The sequence below is a fragment of the Ctenopharyngodon idella genome, chromosome 19 (genome assembly GCF_019924925.1).
Source record: "Ctenopharyngodon idella isolate HZGC_01 chromosome 19, HZGC01, whole genome shotgun sequence".
In the NCBI taxonomy this organism is placed as follows: Eukaryota; Metazoa; Chordata; class Actinopteri; order Cypriniformes; family Xenocyprididae; genus Ctenopharyngodon; species Ctenopharyngodon idella.
In genome coordinates, this window is record NC_067238.1 from 15,267,512 (window position 1) to 15,282,016 (window position 14,505).

The 14,505-nt window shown below is 38.0% G+C and overlaps 1 protein-coding gene across 1 annotated transcript in view; it reads right to left on the reverse strand.

Moving 5' to 3' along the window:
• Positions 1–1,054: 1,054 nt before the first annotated feature.
• The window catches only part of col22a1 (collagen, type XXII, alpha 1), a 59,430-nt gene continuing 45,979 nt past the window's right edge, over positions 1,055–14,505 (reverse strand). Inside the window, 28 exon segments of the mRNA XM_051873662.1 lie at positions 1,055–4,172; positions 4,302–4,379; positions 4,462–4,644; positions 4,735–4,801; positions 4,887–5,036; positions 5,038–5,067; positions 5,157–5,201; positions 5,285–5,320; positions 5,510–5,581; positions 5,888–5,941; positions 6,033–6,086; positions 6,194–6,247; positions 6,396–6,440; positions 6,612–6,665; positions 6,772–6,825; positions 7,454–7,507; positions 7,619–7,672; positions 7,764–7,817; positions 7,940–7,993; positions 8,116–8,169; positions 8,351–8,464; positions 9,799–9,828; positions 9,964–10,008; positions 10,395–10,448; positions 10,538–10,573; positions 11,018–11,095; positions 12,360–12,404; positions 13,244–13,348. Coding sequence (XP_051729622.1) covers positions 3,979–4,172; positions 4,302–4,379; positions 4,462–4,644; positions 4,735–4,801; positions 4,887–5,036; positions 5,038–5,067; positions 5,157–5,201; positions 5,285–5,320; positions 5,510–5,581; positions 5,888–5,941; positions 6,033–6,086; positions 6,194–6,247; positions 6,396–6,440; positions 6,612–6,665; positions 6,772–6,825; positions 7,454–7,507; positions 7,619–7,672; positions 7,764–7,817; positions 7,940–7,993; positions 8,116–8,169; positions 8,351–8,464; positions 9,799–9,828; positions 9,964–10,008; positions 10,395–10,448; positions 10,538–10,573; positions 11,018–11,095; positions 12,360–12,404; positions 13,244–13,348 — 1,947 coding nt within the window. The 3' untranslated portion in view covers positions 1,055–3,978.

The window sequence follows — 14,505 nt, forward strand, 5'->3', positions numbered from 1 at the left end:
CCTCAGTCCTGATCAAAACTACTAAATGTTTAAAAGAAATCCAGGATCCAGGACACACACACACATACCACAATATGCTGTTATACTCCACATAACTCCATATAAAAGCCAGAAACTAAGCTTTTTTCTGCACAGGCCTATCTAAAGGGTTAATGGTGCCACCTGGTGATCAACTGTAAAAATTACAAATTTTACCTCTTCCCAACAGGGAAAACCACCAACAATCAAGAATGCATGATTATATGGTGTCATGGCTTTGCAATCAAAAAATGTCGTTATAATGGAAATCAATGGGGCAAAAACAGCCACGAACAGTAAATGAGGGAGAAAAAATTAAAATCTGATGCTGCACAAAAACTAACAATGCATCAAAGCCAATGTTGTTACTAATCTTTCACATGTCCAAGATAAAGGGTAAAAAAATATCCAGTCCACAATCACCTTTTATATTGAAAATAAGTCATTTTGTGTGTGTTTTTCCCCAAATCAGTGACATCATTTATGAACTTGGCAATTAAAGAGTAAAAAATCCTAGATTTTTTTTAAACATTTAGTAGTTTTGATCAGGACTGAGGTTGATTAACAGATTTATGCAAAATAAAAATATTTATCTGATACATTTTTACAGCAGTTTAATTTAGTGGATGTTTTCATCCTGAACATAACGAAAGGGTAGTGAATTTGAACAATACACAAGGGTCAAATGTTTGAGGTTCAATACTCCTTTAGCGCTACAGCATCAGTGACTTTGTCAACTGCCACAGAAAATTATTTTGACTCGTATAGGGATTAAAAACAAGCGGCCATATTTTTAAGTACCAATAATAACTTTTCCTTATACAAATGTTACATGGTCATGACAACTGAGCGTTGCACAGATGGTGTTAAGTGATTTTAGCACAACGTGGAATACTTTAAACAAACTGATAATTCACAGTAAATAATTGTGCTGTTTTGAAAAAAAAAAAGTGCCTGACCATTTCATAGATTTAAAAAAAAAAATTATATGGTATTAACTTCATAACAGTTTTTCCCCCACAATAACAGCCCAATATAAAATGGACCTGTTCCACTTTTTATTAACACATAGGCTCTCCCTCCACACATACACATACATCAAACTAATTATGATTCATTATAGCACCAGAGAATCAGTATAAACAGGTAGATTATACCATGCATAAATTATACTATTTTACATCACCTGCACCTGTAGTTCATTAGAATAATTTAATGCAAATCGATATGAAAAAAACAAATACAGTCATTAACAGCTTGAAGAAGACAAACTAACAGGAAGATACGAAGTCAAAAAAGCAGCTATATTTGAATAAAGTGGAGGAGAACATGATAGCAATGCTGATAGGGATTTCTTTGGCTTGCACTGAAAAAGCACCATGAATTTACATAAATTTGCATCAGTTTTAAGCTCAGCTTTTCAAAATACAGCACCAAAACATCCACTCTTGAAGGCTGGGCAAACAAGACAAACAATTAAGAAATGCTTTAACAAATAAGAAATGCAGAAAAGAAAAATAAACATTTTGTTCTTATCAAGTTTGTGTATATAATACTAATTACAAAGAGATTTATCATGAGCATTGAATGGAGGTGAAAAAACAAGGAGGTACAAGAAAGCCTATATTGGTATCGTGGGTGGTTTTGCTTTAAAATATAATTAATCAGTAAACAATTCAATTCATTCTTAACGCATCCACTAATGATGCTGTACGTTATTTCAGCCATTTTGCTAAATTCAACACATGACCTCACACTAAAACTCGGCTCTTTACAGAAAGCCAACATGAACATGCAAAATGACTGACAGGCAGAGAGACTTTCTGATTTGCTGGGAAAGAACAGACCATTTCCTGTGTCACAGAGACACCTATTTCAGTTATACATGTCAGGAAAGTATAGTGACAATTTAAAAAAAAAAAATTAAATATTAAAATAAAAACATCTTTAAGTATTAGCATTTGCAAAAAAAAAAAAAAAAAAAAATCTTTAAAAAAACTAAGACAATTTAATTATCTCTTCTTTGTAGTTTTTCAACCTTTGATAATCCGATTCAAAAAAGGAAGATAAAATAATTATTTCAAAAAATAATAGATTTAAGCAATATTTCCTCCCCCCCTTTTTTGTTGGATTTCATTCAAGCTAACTCATAATTTCCTAAACGCCTTTTGACAACTCTATTCTTGACCTCTGCTACAATGCTCATCAGTTATAGATGATTTCCATCCCCGTTTGTGGGCTGAAGTGAGTTTGTTTTGACACTCTCTCTTCTTTCAACGGCTTTAATTGGCTCACAAGGGAGCAATCTGCAGGATCGATCCATCTGAACTCTTTAGCGGCACAAATGATGGTAGCACACTCACGCTGGACCTTTAACTAGGACTTCGTGTTCCTGAACCTTCATCATGACAAAAAGGCAATGCCGTTTTAAAGGAAAGTGCTACACAAACCTATTATAAATGACATTATAAGAGGCATCAGTGGTGTTTATTTCTGCAGTGACAGACTTTTTTGGTAATTGTTTTTATGACAAGCCAGCTGTGTTAAACTATTAAACAAGCATTGAATTGAGCAGCTGCCTTTCAGTCATCACAAACGCAAGTTTAATGATTCAATATGAAAAAAGGCCTGATGCATGGCTACAAAAGAGATATATCTTATAAAACATAGACTAAAAAAAAAGCAGAAATGCACTTCTCCAGCACCTCTAATGATCCTTATTGAGATTTCCTATTGATGAGTGCAAAAGCATGGTGTCTTTTCCCAGAGGAACAGAGCGCTCCATCAATAAAACTCAAGCAGAGAATTCCCCAGACTTGATAAGCCAATCCTGACCCGGTACAGATATCACTAACAACGCATCAACTCTTGATTACCGATCGATGACCTCAGTAAACGGCGTCAGCAGAAATTATGTGTGGGCGGGACAACATCTGGAGACAGATTGTGTCACTATGACATCACAGTCTGGTAAGTACTGTAAACGTCTATCTTTCGTGACAGGAATTCACGTCCTGTTACATGAAAAGCTTTAAAAGTCTTGACTTGAAGTAAATGACCTTGAGCTAAAACTTACTCACCCACCCTCCCCTAAAAAAAAAAAAAAAGTCATAACCAACTCTGACCGGCAGGACACTTGTGGGCTCTTCACACTTAAAATTGTTGAGCAAGGGCCATTTTTAACCCTGGGTTAATGTGTTTCACACTATACTAGTTTAGCATTTGATCCTGGGTTGTCAGTTTGTAGAGATTTCACACTCTACATCTGGATTAACATTTATTATTGCTATGCAAATAAGAATATATTCATTGAGTGGACAAATACAGTACACAACATGTGTTTTATTAAACATGTTTACTGTCTCTTTTTTAACGTTTAACTGTTTCTCTCAGACACTGTGCAATCACAGAAGTGTTAGCACTAATATTTAATGAGATGTTTACAAGATTTTTTAGCAAAAAACTTCAATGACTTTTCTATGATCTTTCAAGCTGTGTGTGATTAAAACCCACTAATGAATAAATTCTGACCGATTTGTGAACCAGTTCAACTGATTCATTGAAAGAACACAACTTCTAAAAGAATCAAAATTTCTAAGCACGACTAGAAAATTGTAGCCTATTCACTATAGAAAATTCCATACATTTTCCATGATTAACCCTGCTCTTGAGCTGGATTTCACAACCCACAGTTGAAAGTGCTAATGCTAAATGCTAACACTTTTTCAAAACCATAAGTGTGAAATGTTACTTAACCCAGGACTAAAAATGGTCTTTACTCGGGGTTAAAAAAGGCATTAATCAAAGTGAAATGCCTATTACAAACACACATTTACACACACACATATATTTACACACCCTTCAGACTCTGGAGTTCACCTGATGGTAAAGAACATTTTCTTGGCTTACTGAATGTCCAAGTTCATAAATAGGTGTTAGCCCAGGACAGTGAGGGGTGTATTAAGTCCCCTTGACATTTTTAGTGTGAGGTCTTGATGCCAGACTGGCATAGTAGGCACATTGTGAGGGGTCGCACTGTCCTGTTGGTCCAGGAGGTCCAGGTTGACCGTGAGGACCAGGATTACCAGGCTCTCCCTGAGCACCTGCAGCTCCAGGAAGACCATCTTTTCCATATCCTGGCATACCTGCAGGACCTGTGGGGAAAATATGATATCAGCCGTTGTTTATCATTCCAACATTCACAAACAAATGATCGAGTCACAATCAAATAAAACTATATTTTATATTAAACTTATATTAGATAAATTAAGAAAATATCTTACCAATGGGACCAACTGGACCAGGCTCTCCTCTCTGTCCAACACCATCTTCTCCCTTTTCACCTTTTGAACCTCGTTCACCTAAAAAAACAGCGTAGGTTGAAAAGGTTAAACTAGAAACATCAATCAAGCAAAGTAACAATCTAAAGTTAGTTTGTGGTACCTTTAGGACCAACTGGACCTCTGGGTCCTTCTGCTCCATTTTGTCCAGGCATTCCAGGCTCTCCAGTTGGACCTTGTCTGCCAGGAGGTCCATCTTTACCTGGGGGACCAGGTGGACCAGGACGGCCAGCCGTGCTCTTGATATGAGCGGGTTGCATTTGAGCCATGAGGTAAGCTAGTTTAGCTGTAAAAAAAACAATGGAAAGTTTAGAAATATAAAAAGAAATTGCAAAGTATCTTCAAGTCAAATACGTTTTCGCCAAATGAATCTCACCATCCAATTGTTTGGAAAGTTCCTCTTGAATGAGCCGCCGCATTTGTTCCATTGATGGCGTCTCGCCCTTAAAACGTGTCAAAATGATGTCATGATCTTTATTACATCATTAGCATCACAGATTTTCCTTTAAAATACTAATGTAGACTCACTCTGAGACCTGGGAGTCCCGGGTGTCCTGGAGAACCAGGGGGACCAGCAGGACCCACTTCCCCTGGGGGTCCCGACATGCCCATCATACCTGTGTGACCCTTCCTACCGGGAGGCCCAGGGTTACCCGGAACGCCCGGATCTCCAACAGGGTCCTTTGTCTCCTTTTATTCCATTATCACCCTGCAGAAACAAGCAACCAAGTAAGACAAGTTGTGATTTGATTCAAGTGGTAAATATGTGGATGGATGGATGGATGGATGGACGGATACCTTTTCTCCCTTATGTCCTCTGTCTCCTGGTTTTCCTAACATGCCCTATGATTAAAAACATGGATAGTTCAAAAATTATGAAAAAGTATTCATATAATATTAATGAAAAGTAAAGAACCATCACTCACTTGTTTTCCCTCTGGGCCAATTGGACCAGACGGACCCTGAGGGAAAAACACAAGTGCTCATGTTCAGACAGGCAGATAACTACAACACTTCATATCCACTTAGGATTGACTGCTGTTCATTTCTATAGAATTACAAGGATTGTTTGTAATGGCATAAAAGCTTTTTTTTTTTAGATATGCAAGAAATTAAATTCCCATCAGTCCCAAACAAACACCTCCACTCACCGATGGCCCTTTTGGACCTGGGAATCCGGGTAATCCTGGGCTCCCTGCGTCACCCTTGTGTCCTGGCTGACCCTGAAATACAGTAAAACAAAGTGATCATTTACACTTTCGAACTATATTATTATCAACAGTAAGTTTAAAGTTAAGGGGGCTTTAGTTGTTGTGCTTTCTATATATACATATATATATTAGAACTTATTTGATCTATTTTAAATTTTTGCACTATTTTTCTCCAAACTTTTCTTCCTGTGGCCCCCTAGAAATTCCCAGAGACACACCAGAGAGAGGCGGTTTTTAGGTCCAAAAGTTGTTCTAAATCTAAATCTCACTTCATAAAACAACATGGCCGCCCATATTGACATGCTATATGAAACTTACAGGATTTCCCTGAGATCCTGGCTTGCCTGCTGGTCCTGGTTCTCCAGGTTGACCCTAAAAAGACAAAACACAGTAACCCAACAGAATAATCACACTGCTGCTGTTTTGTTTTGCAGTTTAATTGGTTCATCAAAGGCATCCTCACAAGTTCTCCTCGTGGTCCTCTCATGCCCTCTGGCCCTGGTGGTCCGGTGTTACCCTGAGCAATACAAGCACACCAATTAAAACCCAACACCATCTGCTCACAGAGGTCAGGTTTGCAGTGACCTCTGACATAGAGAGATGGACCGCACATCTTTTACTCACATCTTTCCCAGGTGGACCCTCACGTCCAGGAACACCCTGCTTCCCATCTTCACCCTAATGCAACCAATATGACAGGACAGCATTTATAAACAGAACTCATGAAGTTTCTGGATGATTTATGGAGCATGTATTGGTGCTGTAGTTCTCCAGCTCTGAATATGAATGTATATATAAGCATTCATTTCAACTGCCATTGACTAACCTTTGACCCTGGTGGTCCTGGTTCCCCCCTGTGACCTTTGAAACCCTGGAAAAGACAACAATAAATATGTGGATATTTTAGATAATAATACCATGGTACATTTTTGTAAGGTGAAACAGCCCGGTTAGTCCAGCTTTTCATAGAAATCCATCTGTAATCTACAGAACAGGAGAATCTTCATAAGGTTTTTAATCGTTCCAGAAGAGCATTACTCACAGGCATTCCTCTGAGTCCGTCTCTTCCTGGTGTTCCTGGCTCTCCTTGTTTACCCTACAAGCAGAAAAAAAAATCATGTTTTTTTTTCATTGTTTCTGACTGTATACAGAACTAAGCATTGCTAAGATGTTTTCATGTATGCTTAACATCAGACTCATACCGGCTCTCCTGTTTCTCCTGGTCTTCCATCCTTTCCGGGTTTACCCATCATGCCCTTCAGCAGAGAATATGTAGTATCAGGCAGTATGTAGGCACCGGAAACAAAAACACCATCATTGAGTTATTAGATTTACACTCCCGTTCAAATGTTCAGTCAGTAAGCTTTTTTTTTTTAAAGAAATTACTACTTTTATTCAGCAAGGCCACATTAAATTGATCAAAAATTACAGTAGACATCTTACAAAAGATTTCCATTTCAAATAAATGCTGTTCTTTTGAACTTTCTATTTATCAAAGAATTCTGGGGAAAAAAATGTATTATGTTTCCACAAAAATCAGCACAACTGTTTTCAACATTGATAATAATAAGAAATGTTTCTTGAGCAGCAAATCATCATATTAGAATGATTCCTGAAGGATCATGTGACACTGAAGAATGGAGTAATGATGCTGAAAATTCAGCTTTGATCATAGGAATAAATTACATTTTCAAACATATTCAAATAGAAAACAGTTATTTTAAATTGTATTAATTCTTAGCATTACTGTTTTTACTGTATTTTTGATCAAATAAACAAAGCCTTGGTGAGCAGAAGAGACTTCTTATCAAATCTTACCAACCACAAACTTATGAACGTAAAAAATGTCAATGAAAAAATAATGAAAGAGATGTAATCACGCACCATTAGACCTGGCAGGCCTGGAGGTCCCTGAATGCCGTTCATTCCTTCTTTACCCTGGTAACACATTCGTATGACTATCGGTCATCAATAACATGGACAGATTCCAGTCTCGCAATCTATTCAACTAACACATTCAAATCACAGAACAAAACATATAAGCCTTGCCTTTTCTCCAGGAGGTCCAGGTGGTCCAACAGGTCCAGGGTTTCCGTCATTACCCTATAGATGCAGCAAAAAATGAAAGTTTTTTTAGTATAGCTACACAGAATGGAAGTGTTCTTTTATGAAAGAGCAGTTTTAACATACTCACAGGTTGACCCATGGCTCCTGCAGCCCCAGGATAACCAGGAGGTCCTGGGATGCCCTGGGAAATTACAAATCAAATGAGAGAAAGATGTGGCGTAAGGATAAATAATGGTATGTCAAATAGTCTGAATATACATATGATACATTAAGTATGTGATGATAATGGTAGGTTGACAGTACCTTTTCACCCTTATCTCCAGGTGTTCCTGGAGGACCTCTGTCACCTTTGACCCCCTGCAATGGAACCAAAATAAGTTGTTATTAAAAACAAACACCAAAACTAGAGTGATGCAATGCTTCCGGTTGACATATACTTGACCCATGTAAGAGTAGGTAGACTTAAACAATATTCTAACCTTGGTTCCATCAGCACCAGGAGGTCCTGCGGGTCCAGTTGGTCCAGGAGGACCCTGCAAAAGCCACCATTTAAATCCCAATAAAGACACATGACATCACCACTAATTTGAGGTTTTAAATTTTTGTTTTTTTAAACTTATTAAATGTTTATATTTCCATTCATTAAACTTCTGTTATGTTCCAGTTCCATTAGCTTAAAGAATAAAGTTTGATTTCTGAATCATGATCCCTCACCGCATATCCATCCTGTCCGTTTTTCCCAGGTGGTCCAGCATGACCTTTGTCACCTGGAGCTCCTGGAGTACCTGGTTGTCCAGGCGGTCCAGGGGGACAATCTGAACAAATGTCCTGGGAAAGAGAAAAAGGCAAAGTTACAACCTTAACAAGAATGGAAAGACTTAACAAGAATCAACAAAATAAACTGAAACTCATAGCTTTTCAACACTTTCTGTTTACAAATTTGAAGACTGCTTATCAGATCAATAAAGGTAAATGCCAAATTAACACATATTACACAGAGCTTTAATGGTATAATGGAGCTTTAATTACTATAATGGTGCAGCCAAATTAAGTTAAAAAATTAGCTGCAAACTAACTAATACTTATTAAGCCTCTCTTGTGTCCCAGTTCAAGTAAGAACTTATGGATGGTGCGATTCTACTCTGATCTGTATATGCACTTTAATATATATGTCCTTTAATGCCTCCTATCCATTTTAACTTATCTGTCATTTTCAACTGGATGGATGGAAGAATGGATGAAAGAATGGAAGGATGGATGGATGGTCAGATGAATGACAATGAATGGACTGAAGAGCGGATGAATGAATGGAAGGGTGGATGGATAATTGATGGATAGATAAATAGAGAAATGGATGAATGGAAGGGGGAATGAATGAATGAATAAATGAATGAATGACTGAAGGGCGGATGGATGGATGGATGGATGGAAGGATGGATGGATGTAAGGGCGGATGCATGGATGGATGCAAGGGTAGATGGATGGATGATAAAAGTAAGGAAGGACAGAAGAACGGATGGATGGATGGATGGATGGATTATAAATGTAAGGATGGACAGAAGAATGGATGGATGGATGATGGATGGATCAAGGATTGCAGGATGAATTAATGGATGGTTGATAAAAGTATGGAAGGATAGAGGAACGGATGGGTAGATGGATGGATGGATGGATGACAGATAAATGAATGAATGAATGGACTGAAGGGCGGATGGATGGATGGATGGATGGATGGAGGATGAATGAATGAATGGACTGAAGGACGGATAGATGGATGGATGGATGGATGGATGGATGGAAGGGCGGATGCATGGATGGATGGATGGACGGACAGATGGATGGATGTAAGGGCGGATGCATGGATGGATGAATAGATGGATGGATGAATAGATGGATGTAAGGGTGGATGCATGGATGGATGGGTGGATGAATGAACAAACTGAACGAATGGATGGATGGATGGATGGATGGATGGACGTAAGGGCGGATGCATGGATTTATGGATGGATGGATGATGTAAGGGTGGATGCATGGATGGATGGATGGATGGATGGATGATGTAAGGGCGGATGCATGGATGGATGGATGGATGGATGATAAAAGTAAGGAAGGACAGAAGAAGGGATGGATGGATGGAGGATTGTAGGATGGATGGCTGTTACCTTCAGATCAGAAAGGTCTGCAGCTTTTCCCTGGAAAAGAAGAAGTTGGGAAAAACAAAACTCAATTAAAATCTTTACACATAATTCATAACATATCAGCAGCAGGTGAATATGTCAGCTGATTTGATGAATCCATATTTAAAATGATGAACAGGTATCACTCACTGGTTCTCCAGGTGAGCCCTTCTCTCCAGGTCGTCCTGGTAAACCCTGCAGGTAAACACACACAGACACACACACACACACACACACACACGTACATGAGCCATGAGTCCTGCTGATGATCCTCACCACAGGAAAACACATTCAAAACTTGTTAGTCAAACTGACACTGAATCCCCAAGAAGACTGAATGAGATCCACAGCAGTGAAAAGATGCACAGCAGTGAAACTGGTTTAGTTGTGAATCACGACTGGAAAGTAAAGCTCTTCTCGTCGTTGTACAGGTACAATATGATTAGCGAAAGCTAAAGATGCTCCACCTGGCTGTTGGATGACTGTGATCCCAGGGACTACAGTTTACATGTAGCTTTTAGCTAATAATGCTACAATACACTTGAATTGTCCTTGTACTAGTAAATCAAAATGAATCTTACATTATGTCCAGCAGGTCCCTGTGGTCCGCTCACTCCTGGAGGTCCTCTCAAACCCTGAATATCAAACATGACATGTCACTTAAGGCTGTTCTGTGAGCATCTGTCTCATTTGAAGGTGATATAAATATGAACAGATTGTTTACCGCGGCTCCTGGTGGCCCCGGAGGTCCTGAAGGCCCCTGAGAAAGACAGAATATCAGTCAGCTATGAACATAAAGAAATAAGTGTCTCTGTTTGTCTTCAGATCCATGAGTAAAAAAAGACACTAAACTGGGTCAGAAATATATGGAAAAGTCACATAAGCTTTCACATAATAGAACCATATTCTCTATACTGTGTACATACAGTATGTTTGCTTGTATATGCATATGTGTTTGTAAATATGCATGTTTGTCCGTGCATATGCCATCTGTTTGCTTTAGTTTGATTAGTTACATTGGCTTCAATCCCCTTTCCAATTCATGGCAAATTTCAAAAAGTCAGTTTAAAGGGCAGTTTTTGTTTTTTTGGAGTTATTTGTGTTACTAACACTAATCTGAAAATGACTGTGTTTTGATTGGATATTGCATAGAAGAATGAGCAGATAAACAGCCACATGACTGTGTGTGGGTGTGTTTCTGTACCTGGGGTCCAGTGGTTCCCTCTCCTGGTGGTCCTCTGTTTCCTGGCATTCCCTGCATTCCCTGTGGGCCAGGCAAACCCTAAAACACAAAATAAAATGTGAAAAACAGGGCTGAATAATTATAATTCCAGTTTCAATTTAAAAATGATAACTCTGTATTGCTGCATAAGATCTTACTTGTGTTTATAATATTTACTCTAATTTGCATATTTATTGTAATGCATATACTTAATATAGTAATCCATCTATCTATCTGTCTATCTATCTATCTATCTATCTATCTATCTATCAGTGCGATTATAAGTCTCGTATGCTCAGGAAGGCTGCATTTATTTGCTCAAAAATACTGTAATATTGTGAAATATTATTACAGTTTAAAATAATGGTTTTCTTTTGTAATATATTTGAATTTTAATTTATTCCAGTAATGGCAAAGCTGAATTTTCAGCATCATTACTCCAGTCTTCAGGGTCACATGATCCTTCAGAAATTATTCTAATATCATGATTTGCTGCTCAAGAAACATTTCTTATTATTATCAATGTTGAAAACAGTTGTGCTGCTTCATATTTTTGTGGAAATGTTTTCCATGACTGTTTGATAAATAGAAAATTAAAAAGAACAACATTTATTTGAAATAGAAATCTTTTGTAACATTATAAATGTCTTTAATGTAACTGTACTGTAATTTAATGAATTCTTGCTGGTTAAAAGCTTTTAAAAAATATCTTACTGACCCTAAACATTTAAACGGGAGAGTATGACCTGTATTTATTAAGTCCAACTTACAGTACTGTTCAAAAGTCTTAGGCATGGTAATATTTTCACAAAAAAAAAGTGCTTGTGCATACAAAAAATCTCACTGGATTATTACAATTAATGGCAAAAGGAATGTTTGGAAATGTAATTTGATATTTCCTACTGACACACTACAGCAAAAGATATAAATAACTGGCTTAAAACCATTTGTGTGTGTGTGTGTGTGTGTGTGTGTGTGTGTGTGTGTGTGTGTGTGTGAAAATACTAACGTGCCTAAGACTTTTGCACAGTACTGTATATAGCACTGGTATAGCACTAATTGCTATATAAGTACAGTAGAAAAATGCATATCTGGTACTTTTTCTCCAGGAAAACTTCTTTGCTATACTTATCTGGTTGTCTGAAATTTCAGTAAAACATCACATAAATGAAATGCAGTGATCCAGCTTTTGCCTCTGAGGAACACACACCTGCTCGTGATTAAAAAAAAAATGCCCCAAAAGATATTTCATGCTGATGGAAGACAAAATGAAGTCTGTTTCTTTCTTGTAACAAGAAAAAAAAACTTGTAGAAGTCTCATTACCTTCAGTCCGGGAGGTCCAGCTGGGCCCGGAGGTCCTGTATCACCCTGTAATTAAAGAAAGCAGATTACTACTATGCTTCTAGTTTCCCTATTTCTCTCAATCTTTTATTAGTCCTTCACTTTCCCTCTCACAAAATCACATTTAGTTTATTTTTATGAATGGTATTTCTTTTGAAGTTATACAGTAGCTTTGTGAGACAAACAGAATGTAAAGTAAGTCATGATTCACTTAAAATCACCATGGTTGTCTTCAGATCCATGAGTAAAAAAAGACACTAAACTGGGTCAGAAATAGATGGAAAAGTCACATAAGCTTTCACATAATAGACCATATTCTCTGAACTGTGTACATACAGTATGTTTGCTTGTATATGCATGTGTTTGTAAATATGCATGTTTACATATTCATCCATTTGATTATTATACACACATTAATATGCATGTATCTCTGTTGCATAGACTGCACATGTGTGCGTGTGTGTATAGCTGGAAAAATAAGGCAGCTGTAACTATAAAACAACCTCAGTTCCCTTGTAACACCTGCAGCCACAGTCTCATTGACTCATTAGTTTAATGTGTGGTGGATTTATTCTCCACGTTTCAGTGCTTTTAACCACAATCAGCAAATATAAATGGAAAAAGTTAGCGTAAACAACTTTCAGATTCTCCAGAGCACAAGATGTAAACAATGTGATGCCTATTAAATGCAATTTTACGCGCTCATGATGGGAAACCGTAAAACAAGAATGAAACAAAATGCATGCTCTTTTCTTCTAACGCTAATTGCTCAGTAGTTTTGAGAATCCAAACAGAACATTTGTAAGAAACTGTAACAAAAATATAATCGATGTTATCAAACATGAATTCTAAGATGAATGCATTACCTTTGCTCCCTCTTTGCCTTTTCCTGGCAAACCGATTTCTCCTCTTAAACCAGGCTCACCGGTTGGACCAGGGGGTCCAGCAGGACCATCTTTACCTGCATCACCCTGGTGAGATATAAATAGCCATAAAGACAGATTAAAATAAATAAATAAATAAACCTACATTTCCTTACAACAGGGTAAATTATGGTTCATAATTATAAATAACTTGATACAATAATCCATAGACAAGCCAAAACATTATGACCACCTGTCTAATATCACTGCATGAAAAGACAGATTTTTGTCCCTGTGAATACCTGAGGACATCTCTAATCACCGGAAGTTATCGACAAATCACAGCCTGGGGAGTTCCCATTCGCGGGTGATAGAAACATTCAGAATCACACCATTCGGGAGTGCGAATGGCTCTGATTAGCATACGAATGAAACTACCTTGTGCCACATTACCTATTGGATGAAAGCACAATTTTTAAAATAGAAAAAGCATTTGTGATTTAGCTGATAGATTTGTTGCTATTGGTTGGCCTGGCCAATTATAATACCATTTTAAGTAAACCCGTCCCTTATTATTATACAATTATGGTTTGATAGCAAAGCTCATGCTCCATTTGTCACCATGATGGAAACCCCCCAAAAAACCCAACATAACGGAAACTCTTCTAAATTAGCTAAACATTAAACACTTAAATTTCCCACTTAACATTAATAGAATGATAGAAACAGAAATCCCAGCCCAGTTTCAGTTAAATTTGTCTACTTGGGGAAAGCATGGGTGTGTCAACTGCCAAGCCAAATCCACGTCAATCATCGGCAGTTCCCGACAATTTTCTGTGCCTGCACATTCCTGTGATCAGTCTTTAACCAGAAACGTCCACGGCAATTTACAGTGCCGTTAACTGACAAAAATCACACTTTCCATGCAGTGCTGTTGGTTCTCCACGTGCTGCCAAAACAGTACCAGCCCACCAAGGCATGGACTCTATAAGAGCCCTGAAGGTGTCCTGTGGTTTCTGGCACCAAGACTTCAGCAGCAGATCCTTCAACTCCTGTAGGTTGCGAGGTGGAGGCACCGTGGATCAAACTTGTTGGTTCAGCACATCCCACAGATGCTCAACTGGATTGAGATGTGGGGAATCTGGAACTCTTCATCATGTTCCTCAAACCATTCCTGAATAATGTGTGCAGTGTGGCAGGGTACATTATCTTGCAGAAAGAGGCCACTTCCACCAGGGAACATCGTCATGAAGGGGTGTACCTGG